Raw genomic sequence first — 19,425 nt, 5'->3', positions numbered from 1 at the left:
TTTTTGTTCCTAAAACAAAACGCCCTGAGTGCTCTAATTCTTTGTGCTGTCCAAAACTTTTACTTAAATACCTTAAAAAATTTTAAACACTTCACTTGCTGAAAACCATTCACCAATATCTGTAATAGCGGTAATTTGCTTAAAAGATACTTAGATGGAAATACTCAGAATAATAATGAGTGTTTCTAACTCCACAGTTTAGGGTATGGCTCCGAAGCATATTTATAGTAGGAAAAAATTGGATTGCATGTCTTACTGCAACAAGTATTTTCAACAAATACTAGAAATTATGGAGGTAATGGGTGTTGGAATCGGCGAAACTGCTGTTCAGTATGCCAGTAATTGTGACCAGGGACCAATCGTCAGAAGGAGAGCTGAACAGAACAAGAAAAGGCAAGATAGGAATATAATCATCTTTTGAAACAGTACATAGGCATTTTTGTCTTGCAAGCTTCTCTGGTTAGTGTAAGTTATAGGGATGCACCGATTAATCGGCCATAATCGGTCACTTTGCAAATTATTTATAATTGGCCAAATGTTGCCAATTAATCGGCGGAAAAAATATTTTACAAAACAAGTTTTTTTAAGTATACCTTTAACAAGAAACCATGATGAATCTTAATATATAAAAATCAATGTCCTGAGATAACATATATACATATATATATATATATATATATATATCAACGCACAGCCGAAACCGCTGAAGCTTCAGACTTGAAATTTGGCAGGCATGTCCGCATGATTACGAAAGTAACCACTAAGAAAGGATTTTTCGAAATCTCAATTAGTTCGGGAGCAATTAATTAAAACCTCTTAATTTCTGCGAATTTAAAACCTGTCATTGAATTCAAATCCCTTATTTTCGAATTCTTTCTTCCATTCAAATCATTATTCAGTACTTCATCTCAACTTCTGGTCGATAGCGAACTATAAATTTGATATTGTTTTTGTTTCTCACGTGGTTCTTCGAGGCTTTTCTCAAGACAAATCATAATGTTTCTGTTATTGCTTTCATTTTTTTAAAACTAGAAACGAAGTTTTTAAGAACATCATCACAGGCGGACTATCCTTTTGAATTTAGAAGAGTGCAGTTTCCTGTTAAAGTTTGCTTTGCAATAACCATAAATAAGTCACAAGGACAGACATTAAAAGTAGCAGGGACCGATTTAAGAGAAGACTTTTTTTCACACGGCCAATGTTATGTAGCTTGCTCCAAAGTCAGTTCATCAAGCAGCTTAATAATTTTAGCACCAGAGAAAAAAAAACTAAAAATGTTGTATACAAAGAACTTTTTGCTTAAACATAGGTATATCAATAAAATGTGGATGGAATGTGTTTGCAAAGATAATCAATACTTTAAAAGGATCGTTAATAACAGTTAAAGATCGGTTAAGGACAAAGGCATATATGCAAGGAGTTCAGGGGCCCCGGGATCCTCCCCAAATTAGAAAAAGTAATAGGTAATAAGTAATTATTATAGGGGATTTTCGAAACTAGGTGCACCAAGCACTGTTAACCCCTGCTAATTCCATTACCCGAGCAATGCCGGGTACGGGAATGCTAGTACATTTATAAACTATAAATAAACGTAATTTTTCCACAAACATTATTTTAGAACCGCAGTATGAAAGTGTACAGAGTAACAAAAAAAATAGTTTAGAAAGTGTAAAACTGAGTGAAATATTAAAGAATAATTCTCACACCTGAAACTCACATTATGCTATAAAGAATTTTTCAACTACAGGGAATTTAAATTGGAATTCGAAAATCATCCCCCCCCCCCCCCCCCCGGCCTCTTGTAGCAACTTTTTATTTTTATGTTATTTCTATTTATTTTTTGAAGGACAGAAATGCAACAAACACAGAACCATTTATTTTCATGAGTCAATGCTGTTCCTCTTTAGAATAGTGCTTTTAAATAACTTTTTATATATATTTTTTATTAACGAATAAACAACTTTAAATGGCTATTAATAATTTTAAAAAAAATTTAAAAATTATCTTAAATTTGCCTGCTGACCACATGCTGCCCGTTATATTTTTAAATTTTCATGTCTAGTTAGCTATGTGATTTTATTAATATAAATTTGAAAATTGGCTGAAAGAAATTGCTTGAAATTTTGAAATTTTTTTTAGAAAATTAAAGAGGAGGAGAAAAACTGTTTCTCAGAAATCACTTTTTACTATTTCTGAAATAAAACAAAAGAAATTAAAAACCGGATGAATTGGTAGCAATAAAAATAATCATTAATCGGCCACAGCGGATTAATCGGTAATCAGCCAATTTGCTTATCAGTGCACTACTAGTAAGTTAACTTTTCCTTTATAAAATTTTTTGAAACTAGTGAACTAATCGTTATGAAAATTTAGCCATATTCTTGACGCCTATAAAAAGTAGCTGACTAGGATTATTTTGAATATTGATTTTTACATTTTTTTTTAAATCATTGAAAAACATGCAAATTTTTCTTATGTTTTCATTCACAAAAATAACATACACTGCACAAGAAAATTTCTAGTGCATTCAGTTGCTAGTGATACATTGAATTTGAAAATTCCAAATTTTTATTTTAGATTGCTCATTTTTTGAAATTTCAACACCAGTGCAAAACAACCCACTAAACGAGGAATTGTATTCAAATGGTTTTTTTGTGTGTAAAAAGTGAATAAAATACAAAATCAAATGTTTAAAATTGTATTTGGAGAGTATTTAATAGCCTAACAAACCCTCCTATCTATATCAATATCTTTATTCGTAATCTCGTTAAAGATTAATAAAAATAGCCTTTTAATATTTTAAATAGTTAAATTGTTTTCATTCATGTACTAAGATTTAGGCAAATGAAGATGATCGGTACAAATGTTTGACAGGTATAATTAATATCAGATTTTTACATTGGTATAAGTCAAAGTGATGGAACATAAATCTATTGCATGCACTATCAGTTGTTCAGACTTGGTGAGAGTTTTAGTTTTACAATTCCTATCTACTGACAAGCTTGATAAAAAGCGACAAAAATATTAAACTAAAAACTGTGTTATGACAAATTTTTAAAAGTGTCGAATAAAAATTGTATCACACAGAAAAAAGTCATTGTATTAAATGTAGAATTAGGTAATGTAAATTAAACTTCACAGATGAACCAATTTAATAAAAACCACTTTATTTCATGTACAATGATATCTATGTTTTAACATAAGCTCCAACACTAGCAAGGTAAAGCAAATTTTAGTACGTTTAAATATTCATTCACTTTAGCAATAAATAGTTAAAAGCCACAGGTCGGCTCATTGATTTCGTTTGTAACAGGATGAAAAAATAAATAAATGGAATTTGTTAACAAACTGTGGCAGGGTAAAAAACTAACAATTCGTTTGAAAGCTCCTACTAACTATTAGCGCCTTTGGTTTCTTGATAAATATATTATATACAAAAAATACAATAAGTCTTTAGTTACAAGGGAAGTTCAAACTTAACATCAACTTCTGCAGAACGTGCCAAGCCAACAATAGTCGATAGTTTTACAACCTGAAAAAGAAATAATTAAGCATCAATATTTCTGACTTTGTCAAAAAAAAAATTAAGCTTGATTTTTAAAAAATCTGCAAAGTTTCTCTACTAATGATTAATGAAAAGTTTTTACAGACAAATGACATTCAGAAAAGTTTGTAGTATCTTAAAAACCCTACATAATTCGAATCCAAATGTTGACAATCTTGTTAACATAGAAGGAGGGTTGAGTTCCGAAGAATTTTAATTAAAAAAAAACATTAAAACGAAATTTTTATATTGAAACAGGGATTGAGGAGAACCAAGAACTCAAACAGATATTACTTGTTTCATGAAAAAAAAAAATACACAACTTCATTATTTAATGTTGTTTGTATTGCATATCAAAACGTCAGATAGATAATGCATGTTTAGTTGAATGCATTTAAATGACATTTTACTGAACACATTTCATTTTCTACAGTAAAAAAATAAATTTTGGCAACTTTAAGCATTGGAATTACACTGCTAAAGGAGAAGAAATGAAACAAAATTACGTGGTACAAGTTTTTGTATACCCACTTCGAGAAATGTTGCTGCTTGTGTAGTAAACCATGGGGTAACATGTTCTTTCAGCAAATCGTTGCTATGATTGCAGTTGTGGCTGTGCTGAGGATTGTCAAAAGTGTAAAAGATTAAACCCTATAAAAGTCCTCATGGATGATTACATGGACAACCACGCTAAGATAAATGCTAGGAAAATCAAGGGAGCAATGTCGAAAAATAGTGTAAGGGTGGTAGATTTTTGTGCAATAAATTTCTTTGTTCTCTCTACTTGTTCTTTTTTATTTCAAAACGGAACTTATTTTCCAAATAAACCTTATATAAGTACATACACAGTAGAAAACTAGTAAATTTTATAAACAACACAAAGAATTCAATTTAAAAATGGCCTGAAAGTAGTTTAAAAATTTAAGAACATAAGTGTCGGTTTAGAAGTTTTTTTAAAAATCATTTCTATGTCACAGGCTATTAGTGTTTGTCCACTGGAATAATTTTGGTTCACTAATGGTTTATTAACATTAGCTCACATTTAAATTTAACTAGGGGAAGGTAGAGTAGAATTAAAGGCAATTTCTTTTTAAAAAGGAACAGCATTAGCTCCAATTTATTTAATCTTCCTAGAAATATTGGTTCCCAGAAGCCTGAGAATTTGGGGAAATATGGCATTGTTATTATTTATTTTATTCATGAGTGGTGATCATTTTATGAGTATTCTGATAGCCAAGCAAAATTTGCGTTAAAATTTCAGAGCTAAAATGGATGACCTAAACAGGAAGAACATATATTTAAAAAAAATAATTTGAATTTTGACCTCTTGAATTCAAATTATGTTTTTCGCAATCACGAGTGTGTGCGTGTCATAGCTGCCAACGTCAAGATAAAAAAAATAGGAGCACTTAAGGGAAAAAATAGGAGCAATGAGGGTTAAAATAGGAGCACCAAATCGTGGCCTGTGCTAAACCTTCCTTCTGTATCGTAAGCTTCTATCTAAGCACCATTACAATGCATTTCTGAATTTTCATGTTAGATTTTCAACAAAACTACAACCAAGTTCAAAATACAATTATTTTACATTAAAAAAGCATCATTACGTAGGTACATATTGAAAAGTAAAAAAAAAACATGATTACTGTTTGATTTAATAAAACTGCAACCCTTTAAAATATTCTTTTATACATATCCGACATCTATTGAAAATGCATTACATAAGAACATATTGAAGATTTAAAAAAAATAATAATAATAATAAAAAAACACAATTACTTCTTATACTTGGAAGTAAAGCAACTTCATAGTAAAGGTCAAGACTTCTAAGTGGCCAGTGGCCATTAGACTCCAAAAACTTAGTGGCCACCACTGTCGCTAAGTTTTGAAACACAAACTGGAGGGGGGATGGGGCAGTTATTACAACTTTCATTTAAAAAATAGATGAATAGGACTTCGCACATTCTAAAATAAAGTTATTCAATACTTTTTTTGTACATGGAAAATTCAAGTTAAAATAAGTTTCTGATTTATTAAAAAAATAAATAAATAAATAAATAAATAGAGAAGTCAGCAGAAACCTTCATTTTAGATGAAATAGTTTCAGCTTATAACAAAGCCTCCGAGGCAAAAAGGATCAAATACAGATAAAATTTCCCTTTCAAAAAAATAATTTAAAAAAAAAAAAACCTAACTTTTTGCCTTTTGTTATTTTCAATAGTTTGCATTGAGACAAACAACCAATTCTGTTTTTGGAAACTTAGGCTATTTATTAGAGACGTACCGAGTACTCGGTAACTACTCGATACTCGGCATACTCGGCCAATTTGCCGAGCACTCGGTACTCGGCCAAATTTTGATTAGATACTCGGCCAATACCGAGTAGTTGCAAAAAATTGAATATTGTCCAAGACAGACATTAAAATTTATTAAAAAGCACAAGCATATTTAATATTCTGCAATCACTTACAAGTCAAATTTAAATTTTGAGAATAATGAAGTTTTTAATGCTTTAATGGAATAAATCTTGATTTTACTGTCCCCAAAGTTAATAAAACTTATTTATTAAAAATTGTGCAAAAAAAAAAAAATAAGTACAGAAAATATAGAATTTTTATATTAAAAATAGATTTTTGTTACAAACAAAAATTAGTTATTCGAAATATAAAAATTCCTTCGCTTAAAAAAAGGGAAATAAAACAACGTTAAAAGCATAGTGCAGGAACACTGCAAACACGTGTTTTGGCGTTACAGGGAATTCCTTTTTCAGTGCACAAAATGTGAGCTTGTAGATTTAAAGGCATCCGACAAAAGTCGGATTTTTTTGTCGAATGTCTTAACATTCTTTAGCTCATTTTATGCACTGATAAGGACATTCCTTGTAATGCAGAAACACGTGTCTGCAGTGTTCCTGCACATTTGTTTTATTTGCTTTTAAAAATTATTTATGTTTGGCGGACTAGAACTATAATAGATTGGTAGAATTTGTTTTAATTCCAACTTGATTAATCATACCTTTTATTTATTTATTTTTAATTTTAAAAATAATTGTTTTGTAAAATTTTTGACATAAACAAAATTTTTTAAGTAATGCAAAATTAAATTTCAGCAGGAATTCAGTTTTAAAAACTTTTATGTGGACAAAGAGGTCTATACTATTATTCCAATAAGTTCAAAATTGATCATGTGTGTGTCAGTGGTTCTTCTTAAAACATAATTGGTACTTGTTAACTAGGCCGAGTAGTGAAATGCCGAGTACTCGGTAACTCGGTACTCGGCCGAGTAGTGAAAGGCCGAGTACTCGGTACTCGGCTACTCGGCCAAAGTGCTACTCGGTACGTCTCTACTATTTATAGTCTTGTCTACTTCCATCTTGCAAATGACCAAACATGGTAACAATGCGAAAATTTTAAGATGATAGATTTTTGAATTTGTTGCATTAAAAGTAATTATAAATAATTAATAATCCTTAAAAAACTAAAATTTAGATGAAATAGACAGTTTTTAGCCACATAAGCGTCTAAACCAATGAGGATAAAATAATATTCTGAAGAAAAAAATTTTGCATTTTTCAAGAAAAAAATTAAGAATTTTCCGAAAAAAAAAAGCCCATTTTGCATTATTTTCAATAATTTGCATTGCAATAAACATCTAATTCCGATTTTGAAAACTTGGCCACTTTAAGAGTCTTGTGTACTTAAATCTCGGAAATGACCAAATATGGCGACTAAGTCAAAAATTCAGATATAAAACTTTGAATTTGTTGCATGAAAATATCTTTAAAATAAAAAATCCCCATGAAACTACAATTTAATTGAAAATTTTTAGCACACCCGTGTCCAAAGCAATTGGGTTAAGATGAAACTTTAAATAATATAATTGTCTTCATTTCTCAATAAAATTTAAAATAACAAAAAAAAAAAAAAAATTGTAGCATATTTTGCTTATTTTCACTAGTTTGCAGTAAAAAGAAACCCCAATTTTGCTTTGTCTTTGAAAACGAAAGCACTTAGGCATCGCCTACTTCCATCTTATGAATGACCAAACATGGCGGCTACGTTTTGCACGTAGCTGAAATACTCAATGAAAAAAGGATGTTCTCCGATCGATCGACGCTCCACTCAGTGTTGATCCTGATACTAATGCTTCCAGAGCATCAAATTGCCTCCTCTTTTGTTGAGTTTGTGCACAATTCCTACCTTCAGGATAGGGAAATTTCTTCTTTTTCCTTAGAAATCGAAAAGTGTACAAGCAAAGTCAAAAAAACGGAGTTTTTTGGAATAAATCGGATTTTCGGAGTATGCAATAAAAATCGGAGAAACTCCGGGAAAAACGTAGCACTTGGCAGCTATGGTGTGTGTATGTAGGCATGTGTTTATGTGTAGGGGGTATGTGTATGTGTGTGTAGGCATGTGTGTTTGTGTGTGTGGGGGGGGGAATGTGTATGTGGGCATATGTGTTTGTGTCTGTGTGCAGGCATGAATGTGTGGGTAGTTGTGTGTAGGTGTGTGCGTATATGTAAGTGTTTGTATCAGGCTTGGAGTAATCCCCGATCACGTAATCGTAATCTGAGTAATCGATTACGTTTTTCTGTAATCATAATCGTAATCTGTTGATGGGAAATTCCCGTAATTGTAATCGAAATCATAATCAGGATTTTAATGCGTAATCGTAATTGTAATCTAAGTAAAATAATCCGTAATTTCCCCCTTGTAATCGTGTAATCTTGATTTTCTAAAAGTGAAAAAATTTAAGCTGCCCTTTTACTAATGTATGAAAAGATAACATAGTTCAATAGTAACATAGAAAACAACTTCTTTCTTTAAACGACTATTCAGTGTTCGTCCCCACTCGTCCCAGTTTGCAAACAAGAGTCATAAATCGAGCCCTATCTTAAGTGTTTAGTACAATTAGTACCCTGGGGTCGCCTTTGACAGGAAGCTTCTTGGGAACATTTTCCCAAATCTTTACAATTGGTCATTCATCAGTTTCCCTTTCATCTGTCAATGTTAGGCAATCAAGCAAAGCACATTGCCGCCTCAAAATCTTATTTTAGCAGAAAAAGTACAATGATATCAAAGCTTTGCGCAACAAAAAGCTTTTGGGTTTTTTATACTTTCATGAGAAAGTGGTGAATGAGACTGAAAAAAGATTTCGTCAAAAGAAAACCGAATTCGCATTTGTGTTTCTTTAAACACTCTTGCCTTTACACGTATTGCATTTATTTTTTGCTACATGACATCTAATCTAAAGAAACCCTGGTGAGTAAGATTTTTTTTTTGTATGTTTTCAAAATAATTTCTCACATAGCTTCATCTTAAATGTATGTTCAATGGTTAAAGCTGATATTATTCCTTATTAATGAGTATGTATGAAAGTAGAAAGTTCGCATGGATAGATTTTATAATATTTGCTTATGTTTAATTGTATCAGCGAATTAACACAAATTTTGAAATTCAATTATCTTTTTATGCCACATTTTTAAAGTGAGAAAAACTGCACTTCACTGCTGCATTAAAACTGTGATGTATAAATATTATTATAAAATACTCATTTATGCAAAAACAAACTGTATGACTAAAAAGTGGAAATCATAGCAAAACATGTTATGCCCAATCTTATTATTTATGAATGTTAAGTTGAAACCTTTTAGCACTTGTGAAAGTGCAATTTCTTTAGTAAGTGATAAATTCAAGAATGAAATCAAAGCATATGCAAATAGCTTATCATACATAGCTTAAATGATCATAAAATTGATCCTGTATAGTTGTTGGGGTCTAATACTCAGATATATCCTTTTGCTAAAAATAATATACTACCCAAGTATTTTTTTAAAATTTCTGCGCCATCTGCTCCAGTTCAACAATTGTTTAGCACTGCTGGATTTTTTTTCACTTCTCAAAGAATAAGAAAAAAAAAAAAAAAAAAACAGACATCTTTGAAGTATTAATTACACTCAAATGCATTTAATTCGTTTTTCCTTTTTAAATTTTCAATTGTTTAGTTCCATACCTTTTATTTACACTTTCCGCATATTTTATTACATTGCAGTTTTTCTGCACAAAAGAACCATACGAGGTTCTTTTTTTTTAAATAGCTGCGTATTAAATTAACTGATAATATATTAAATAATTGAGAACACCACACAAATGTGAAATATGCCACACAATTTTCAGAAATTATAAGCTCTAAAATATTGAGCAGTTCAGCAGTAAGTTATCGCCCTTAACCCAAGGCTAAGGCAGAACTACTGCAACGGCAAAATAATGATGAACAGCTGAGCTGAGCCAAAAACAATATGCACTGTGCATACATTTGAATAAGAGTGTGCCTATACCTGTACAATCATTATAACATTGTGAAATGTACGCAGTTTGAATTTTCTAGATTTTGTTTATCTTTCATATATTGCTCTTTTCCTGCAACAGCGCAATAATACAAAATAAAGTCTTTAAGTTAATACTACAGTTAATATTAAATCAAAAATCATAATTTTCATCAATTACGTTGTTGATGCAAATGAGTAATATATATACATAAAATAAGTCTGTAATCGTAATCAAAATCATAATCGGCATATTATAATCGTAATCGATTACATTTTCTACATAATCGGACAGTTGCTGTAATCGTAATTACGTTTTGCCAGAGGATTATAATCGTAATCGTAATTGTAATCCCCCTTTTTTTGTGCCCGTAATCATAATCGTAATCAATTACATTCCCTTGCAATTGACTCCAAGCCTGGTTTGTACAGTCCTAGAAAAAAAAAACGAAACACTTTTAATTATTCGGCCATTATACATGCTAGAAAGGAAAGAAAGGTGTCACCCGACTTGGTTTAAAGTCTTCTTTAAAACTACGTAGCTAAAATTTTGATAAGGGACCATATACAAAGCAAAATGAGCACCAACTCTTGATTTTCAAATGGGAACCCCTAATTTTTGCTACATAATTATGTTTAGACTGCAGAATACAGCCAGTATACGAAATTTCATTGTATTCCGTGCAGTAGAACAGGAGTTATTAACAAAAAACGTTTTAGGGACCGTCTCCACATTGAAAACGCTTCTTCCAAGGTCACGGCTTAAATGGAATGCAAACAAAGAAAAAATCGAGATTATCCAGCTCAATTCATGATTTTTTGAAGTTCGCTTCGATACTGTTTAGCCGATTATGTTGCGGCAAAAAGCGATTTAAGGTTTTTTTTTTGAAAAAAAAAAGTTAAAATATTTACTGATTTTTGTTTATCTGGATTAACCCAAGAAAGATGTATGGGGTTTGGCTCGTCCATCGGTATAGATCGTTGTTTAGTAAATCGAATAATGAAAAATCAAAAGTAATGGAACCTTTTGCCTTTTCTAATATGAACCTATTGGATGATGATGTGAATATGTTTGATGAATGTATTGCGTCTATGTTGCAGGTTTATTTTGGAATGAATAGAAAGTCTTTTGATGTAAAATGGAATTGCGCGTTTCTAATTTCGCAGAACATCGGCAGAAGTTAGGGTCATCGCACACAAAAATATAAAAAATATACCGCACTACGTGGGAAGACGCAGCATTAAATAGATTGGAGACTCGAGCGAAGCAAGGTCCATTTATTCCGTGAAAATTTGCTCTAAATACATAAAATGAAAGAAGTATCAATCTAAAAAATAAAACAGAAACAGGAGAATATAAATACCCGTTAATGAGCAAACCGTTCATACTCGAACTTTATTTGGGAAAAATTTGGTTATTTGAATTAACACAGTGGACAAACACAGTAATTGTTCTAGCGGCTTTTTTGCAATCAAAAAAAGAAAATTTGTTTTAAATCCAAATTTGATGCGAAAGATCATAATGCGTGGTATTATTTAAAAAGCATAACACAATCGGCGGTTTTATTTAAACATGTAATGGCTCATAAAAGCAATTTAGGAAAGTAATTTCCCTATGCTGTTTCTAGCAACGAGATTCGAGATGGTCCAACCCGTAATTAAAAAAAGACAAAAGTAATTTTAGCTCAAACCAAGGTGAACCGAAATCTGACTTCTTGTCATTTCTCCGATTTTGTAAGATTCCTAACAAAACCTCGCATTATTTGATTTTGTTTCGCGATCTATATACCTGCAAACTAATATTTTCTCTGGTATCAGGTTGACTCACCTATAGCAATACTATATGCGGCATACCCGACAGGCGGGTTGATCTATCCCGAGCCTACAATTACGTCCTCATGATAGATTTCTCAGACTAGAATCGGAACTAATCGTGTGGCATGCAGAAGTCGTCTTATTGAAGCTGAGATTTTGAATAAACTGGTAGGTAAAGTAAATTTATTTGCTGTATGTTTACGGCATCTCACTGGTCAGATAAATTTTCTTCATCCACCAGTTTTTAGCCACTCTTCGCTTCAATGACATGACACCTGCTTCATTGCTTGGTTAAACCTAGTTCAGGGCTGTTGGGCTCATTATTAGGACCCACAGCAACCATTGAATGGGATTACCAAACCGTAGTTGCATCGCCGTTATGACGCGGGACGCATTCAGTCCGCGAAGCCGGTCTGTGGGGCCCCTTGTTTGCTTAAAGAGTAAGATCAGAAAGTAAAAATAGTTCCAGTGGCTTAACGTTGGAGCCGAATATTCAGATATTGGATTCTGAAAAACATGCATATAATAAGATAGGCATCTATAATTGATAACAATAATTTATTATAACTTCCTTTCTTTGTCGATATTTTTCCATGTTATTCAAAAAAGAAGAAAATTATTTGAAATTTTATCTTTGTCTTGCGGGAATGATTTTAATTTGAAATGCACCGACAATGACTGAGAAAGTAAATAGAAAAATAGTATTTAAATTATGATTAAGAATAGACAAAAACTCAACTTAATCTAACACCCAAATTAATGTTTTGTTAAATCTTTGACGAAGTCAAAAAAAAAAAAAAAGTTCACAATTAGCCACAACAATTACTTTGCGTGCAGAATACGGCTTAAAGCACGCGGCCTAGTACCGCGACTGACATTTCCTCTCCTAGATCTTAACACATTGAGAATTATTCAAACACTTTACAAAAAAAAAAAAAAAATAATAATAATTCCTAAAAACCAGTAAACTTATCTAAGAGCAAATATTACCTATTGACCCATCTGGATACTGTTAAAGGCGAAATTTCACACTGTCGGCTATTTTTCGGGTACTTTTTCCCGATTTAGGCAAGGCAATAATTTTTCCTTTTAGTAAATTATCACCGGAAAGAGCAATTAATTCTACACTGTCTATTGCAACATGACTAGCAAGACAATAAGGTTTTGTTGTATGTTTCTGTGAAAAAGTTGTGCATGTTTATTTATTTATTTTTTGAGTAATTGTTTTACAAAAGGCAATGGCTAAACGCGAAAAAAAAAAAAAAAAAAAAACAGAAGTATTTTAAGTGTAGCTTTTAATTTAAAAAGTTCTATAAAATATTCTTTTCATAGACGATGAAGTAGTGTTTCGCATTATTTACATATTAACGTCTGAACGATATCCACAAAAAACTGACGGTTGCAATATTGTGTTGTTCTTCTGCAGAGACAGCGAATAAATTTATGCATTTAAAAAATTCATAGACGAACTCTAGTGTAGAAAATCCACGTTATAATTGGTTTGCTTATTTTGTTGAACATTTTTTTTCTTTTTTTACGAAGAAACCAACTTTCATAATTTCTGTTTTAAAAAAGTATACGGTCCCCTAAAGTAGGAAAAAATGAATTTTTTTGCATAGCGCAAAAACTACTGAATATTTGGAGCTCAAATTTTGGATTCCCTCATAAAAGCTCTTCCAGATTGTTTTTCTGTTAAAATTTAATGTGGTTTCAGATCATATATTTTTCAAAAAATATTAAAATAATTCATAAAAAAACTAAAATTTCATTTTAGGTGTTGTAAATTATGTTTTTATAATTGGGTCGGTTCATATTTTGATATAAAAAAACAATCTTTGCCGTGCCTAATATAGTTTTTGTGTTATTAGTAAAAATATCAAAATACGTTTTAACATTACGAGAGGAATTTTTCAAAACATTGATTCTGAAGTAACGGCTGGATCGAATTTAACAAAACTTTGTATACAAAGTTAAAAAAGAATGCTGATCACAAATATGTGATAAAAAAGGGGGGTTCTCATTGAAAAATTTGAAGTTGATGCTCGTTTTAATATGAAGACGACCCCTTAACAACAATTTTTTACCATAATTATGTAGAACTTTTTATTTCTGAAACGATGACACCTTACACGTGTCTCTAGTGTCAATAGTCTTTGAATACGATCGAGTGTTTCGTTTTTTTTTTCTATGACTGTACCTATGTGTGTGTGTGTATGTGTTTGTATTTGTGTGTGTAGGCGTATGTATGTGTTTGTGGGTATGTGCGTGTATGTATGCATGTAAGTGTAGGACACTGACGCAACCTGGAGACGGTTTTCGCTATAGGAGCAGCATCCTGAGGAGGTCGGCCGACGGTGGTGCCGCAGAGGGAGGCGGGGGGGGGGGGGGGGGGGCGCGAAAATAAAAAGATAGGACCTCAAAACAGTCAAATGAAAGCAATAAGCAATCATGATTTCTCAAAAAAATTATGGCTTCTGTGCCCTGATGGATATTTTTTGCCAACTTCCCCACAAAAAGTTGAAATAACGAACCACTATAGTTCCTTCCATTCTTTTAAAATCAAAGATTCATTGTTGAATTTTAAACAAATTTGCTAAAGATATGTCTCATACATTTCATCTAAACTTATGTTGTTTGAACATGGTTCCTGGACGTATTATTTCCATAACCTTTTTGAAATACATAAAGCTGTTCTTGGTGTTCATTCAATTCACATCAGCACACATAGTTTCAAGTTTACATTCAACTTTGCCAATGCTGTATATATGTTACGGCCAAAGCCCGAAATCGGCCAGTTCGCGAATTGGCCAGCCAATTCGCGAACTGGCCAACATTGCTGAAAACTTACCGGCCAAAGCCCGAAATTTTCTTCATTTCGGGCTTTGGCCGGCCAATTCGCGAAGTGGCTATGGACGATCGGCCAAAGTACGAAAAAAGAAATGAGGAGCAGACTGTTTTACACAATTTAAAAAATGAAGTATTTTGAAATGAGTATTTCGATGTACTATTTTTTTCTAAAGTACACTTGCTTCAAAAACGAGTTCAAATATATGTGATATACCTCTTTGTTGAAAAGCTTGAAATGCATAAAAATATCTCGTGTTATTATTTTCGTATTTAAGCCATAATAGATATTATTCAGTGAAAGTACATGATGTAACAACGTGATAGCGTAAAGAAGTACATTTGCGCCCTTCAAGTGAGCGAATTATATCTTAAATAAATGCGTTGTGTAAAGTGTGCGAATGCAAAGGTAAATGAAATTATGGACGATCGACAGTCTTTTTCTGCTCCGTAGACTTAATTTTAAAGATCCTGGATCACATTGTACCAAAAAATATCGCTTCAAAAAATTTTAAATTATTTTGGAAAGCCTCCATAATAAGGGCTCATTAAAACAAATAAAAAGCGAAAACAGTTGTGTTGTTAATATTATTTAAAGACATTTCTTAAATGCCGCTATTTGTCGAACTTCCCCTACAACATGTCCTTATTAATACTTTATACATAAATGTCATTATATTTATTTTAATTTTCTCTTAGCATTGTTTTTTCCTTTGTAAAACAGTCCAAATTTTGTTGAATCAATATTTCGGAAGAGAAAGCAATCTAGAAAATTAAGCATATTTTCCTTACATTTAGGAAAGGTTGTTCTTACTGTCATAGTATTTATTTTAATTCTTTTTTTTTTCGCACGTTTTCACGCATGTTTTACTGCATTTATTTTAAGACTGAATTGATTGCGTGTATTTTAGTTGGTTTTCTCTTCGTCTTGCTGTATTTGCAATGCGAAGTTTTAATTCAAACCTTTTTCTTCTTGAGGATGCGGAATTCATTTATATAATTTACGTTGCGTATATTTGAGCTAAATTCTTTTTTCTTCTACGGGGGATGGATAAGCGAGATTTTCCTTTGGTTCTAGATACAATGTGTTTTTATTTACCTTCTCTGCGAGGAAGGCGAGAGAGCGGGATTTTCCTTTAAACGCTTTCGTAAGAAAGGTTATATCGCTAATCGACCGGAGTTCGCTTCGCTGGCAAATTTATTGGATAACGAAACGTGGTAACTTGGCGAGTTTGGAGAAAAAACTACAGAGTTCTATTAATTATTTTACATTTTAAAGCAACTTTTTATGTACTTCAATGTCTTTTTCATGTAGCAAAATATTTTACAATTGCAGATTTTTTTTAAAAAAAGATTTTCTTAAAGAGTATACGCATTTCAGTATAAGAAAACGATTATTTTGCATCAGAAATGGGAGGGTGGGGGGGGGGGGGATTTTGATTTATTCAAGAACCTTCCTTTAAATTCTTAGCACGGGAATCGTCATGCGGGTATAGCTTGTAATTAATAAAAGTATTCTCATACTTTTCGAAATGGCTTGTCGCACCAACGCAACGGTGTGAATAGACTGTGAGTACAGACTAATCGCATGGACTCAGCGCAAAACATGCTAAATTTCCGATCTTTGCTATCTCGTTTTTTAATCGTCAATTCTACACAAATGAAAGCAGAAAGAAAAAAAAAACATTTGCAGCTTCTCAAATTTTAAACTTTCTGCTTCCAATAAAGCATATTTCAAGAAAAAAAAAACAGACATGATTATTTAATTAATTTCTAAATGGAAACAAGTTCATATTATTCGTGCAATAAGTCCTTTCCAAAACGTGTGTTGCCGAAGATTAAGTTGCTATATTTGGATTTTCATCACTACTTTATAGCTAACTTTTTAGTCATGACTGATTTTGGCTTGGAGATTTTCTCCGAGATGTGGTTTTGTAGAAATTCGGGATTCAGAGGGATTTTAAATAGAACCGATTTTAAATGGAATTCTGGGGAGGGGAGCACACGCTAAATTCCTTACTTGTGATTAGGTTTGGTTTCAGAATGAAAATTATATTTAAAATTTGTGTCACACACACTGAAAGGTTGAGAAACACAGCCTTAGGCTTAACCTTAGCTGGGACCGGTCAAGTATTATGTAGGCAGAAAGGGGATACTAAGGGCTGCTTATTTTCTCTGACAAGGGAAGTGGGGTCACAAAAATTCTTGGGTAAGCCTTAAATAATGAACAACAAAAAACGTGGGAAAAGAGCATCCTGTGACGCACAATATGGCATAAAATCTTTTATGAGCAAAAGGGGAAGGGGTATAGCGCATGCTTATTTTTTCTCACAAGGTGGGGGGGGGGGAGGTACAAAATGAATAAAAAAATGCCTACACAATACTTGAATGACACTTTATTAGCGATCGCATGTAATTTCAACTGAAAGTATTCACATATAGAAATGAAAATATCAGAAATACATGCTCATAGCTCAGTCGAAGAACTAACGCCAAGAAAAACGAGGTCGAAGTTTAGAATATCTATTGTCACGACCTTCACAGGGACATGGTTGCACCCTCCAAGCCCAACGAGATGACATCATATCAGCCTAGTGGGAAACTAGGGATCCGACTCTGTATTAAAGTACTATAAATTTGACTGGTTTTATAGAGGGAGGCGGGCCTGGTGGCGAAACTGACAAGGGACTCGATTTGGCTCTCGACGGCCCTGAACCAACCCTTATTTTCTAGTTTCTACCACTTGCACGCCGCGCCGTCACACTGGAAGCGACACATGCGTCGTTTACCTGTTAATCTAAAATATTTCGTAATCATTTCGGACTTTGGCCAAGAATTTCTGGCCACTTCGCGAAATGGCTAGCCAAAGTAGAAAATGCAATATTAATTGCAAGTATTTCGGGCTTTGGCCAAACCTCTTGGCCAATTCGCGAATTGGCCAGCCAGTTCGGGAACTGGCCGGACTTCGGGCTTTGGCCGTAACATATAATTGTTTTTGGTACGCATGCAAATTATTATTTAAGAACTTTTGACAAGTACATTACCATTTTAGCTGCTTCATCCAGGTTTTCACAAGCCAAAATTCGTAACTTGCTTGATGCAATCAAAGCTTTTGCATCATCAACTTGAGTTCCTAAAATTAGAGGAATTACAAAAGTAATCAAAATACAATAAAAGAATATATAATGCAGAAATTTGGCATGCTTTTATATGCAGTTTGAAGTCATGCTTCTTTCAATAAAAAAAACTCATGATTAAAAACATAAGAATCTAGTTTTCCAAACATTAATCTAATCAATTACTGAAATACAGAGCAAGTAATGTTGCAAAAACGAATTTTCTGCAACTTAGTAAAAAAAACCCTAAAAGATACAACAATCCTAATGAAAGAGTTCATTTATATTGACTTTCTAAATTTCAATTGTTACTAATCAGTTTTTTTATAGTTTTCAGAAAGTTAAACTGATTCAATAAAAGTAAGGTCAACGAACATTACCTAAGAACCTAATGCAATTAAATAAAAAAAATAATGAATGGATATCATGTAATTTAATTCTTTTTAAACACAACACATATTGTGGTTGTTACTTAGAACATTCTGATTTTATATATAAACTGGACTCCAATTTGTTTTAACATTTAACTATCTTGTACACATTCAATTCTTTAACAACCTAAACCACAAGTTTTATTATTATTATTAATGCAGAGAAAATGGAAAGTGCTGATTAAAAGCAAGTGCATTATTAAATTTTCATAATTCCAGTAAAATTTAAGCATGCACAAATAACAGAAATTTCATTTACTGCACTTTTAGGATTTGGTTATTTGCAAAAAATTTTCAAACAGAGAAAAATTAAATTTTTTTTCTTTCAATTTAGCCATAAAGTTTTAACATTATTTTGTGGTGGATTATTGAATAATTCAAACTATTGAAAAATTAGGAGAAATACTACCTTGTAAAATAGATAAATATCAGCCCTTTAAAAATTAAAGAGATTCTCCTCTTTTTTTAAATCATAATCTTAAATTTAATATTCGTAGTTTTTTGAAAATATTTATATAATAGTCGATTCTCCCCCTTCTCTTTCGGTCATAATTTAGGAATGAAACTATTCCTCTTATTTTTAAGCAGCATATATTTAAAGAGGGGAGAGAAAACCTAATGGACTTTTCTCTCATAGAAGAGTTAGATTTTGATAAAGTTAAGTAATCTGACTCAAATTTAGAAACTTTTAATTTCAGATAATGATAAAGAATAGTTAAAATCGTCAAAAAAATATAAATATAATTCTAAGGAGATTAAATCCAGAATATATTATCAACCAGATGGAAATTAATTGCACCAAATTCAATCAGACTGAATTTAATCTAGATCAATTTGGCAGATTCTTTCTTTTCAGTCACTGAAATTCATTTAATCATTTGAATTTTATTTACATTTTTTTAATTTTTCCAAATTGGAAAAAATGTTTTTTTTATATTTTTTTTATTTTAAATTTTTGCACCTGCATTGTAAGTTAACCACTTTTTAAGCACCTATGCAAACAATGAAACAAATTGAAAGGCTTTCCAATTATAAAAATCAAAATTTAACAATCACAATTTTTAAACACTAGTGCAAACCCTGATTAAAATGAATTAAGCAGTACTACTGGAAGGTTCAAACAAGAATTGACAGCATTTTAGGAAGCATGTATGCAGATAATGGGCAGCACTGGCCACCATAGTGTTCTTTCCCATGGTGCTAAAAGTGCTGTCGAGTCTTGTTTGGACCTCCCTGTACATCAAGGTTAGGAAAGCAACAAGCCATTAAAAGCAGTGCTGGGACCATCATGGTGCATTGTTTCATGCTTCCCAGGCCTGAACCCGTTAGGTAGTGTCTTAGGACAGTGACACG

At 32.0% G+C, this 19,425-nt stretch overlaps 1 protein-coding gene across 1 annotated transcript in view; it reads right to left on the bottom strand.

Annotated features, from left to right (window-relative positions):
* Window positions 1–3,167: 3,167 nt before the first annotated feature.
* The window catches only part of LOC129220372 (succinate--CoA ligase [ADP-forming] subunit beta, mitochondrial-like), a gene marked incomplete at its 5' end in the record, with an annotated part of 43,190 nt that continues 26,932 nt past the window's right edge, over window positions 3,168–19,425 (bottom strand). Inside the window, 2 exon segments of the mRNA XM_054854777.1 lie at window positions 3,168–3,532; window positions 17,570–17,658. Coding sequence (XP_054710752.1) covers window positions 3,458–3,532; window positions 17,570–17,658 — 164 coding nt within the window. The 3' untranslated portion in view covers window positions 3,168–3,457.

Source organism: Uloborus diversus, chromosome 4 (assembly GCF_026930045.1).
Source record: "Uloborus diversus isolate 005 chromosome 4, Udiv.v.3.1, whole genome shotgun sequence".
Classification (NCBI taxonomy): Eukaryota; Metazoa; Arthropoda; class Arachnida; order Araneae; family Uloboridae; genus Uloborus; species Uloborus diversus.
The sequence above is the reverse complement of the archived record's forward strand: the minus strand, read 5'-3'. Positions and strand labels throughout refer to the sequence as shown.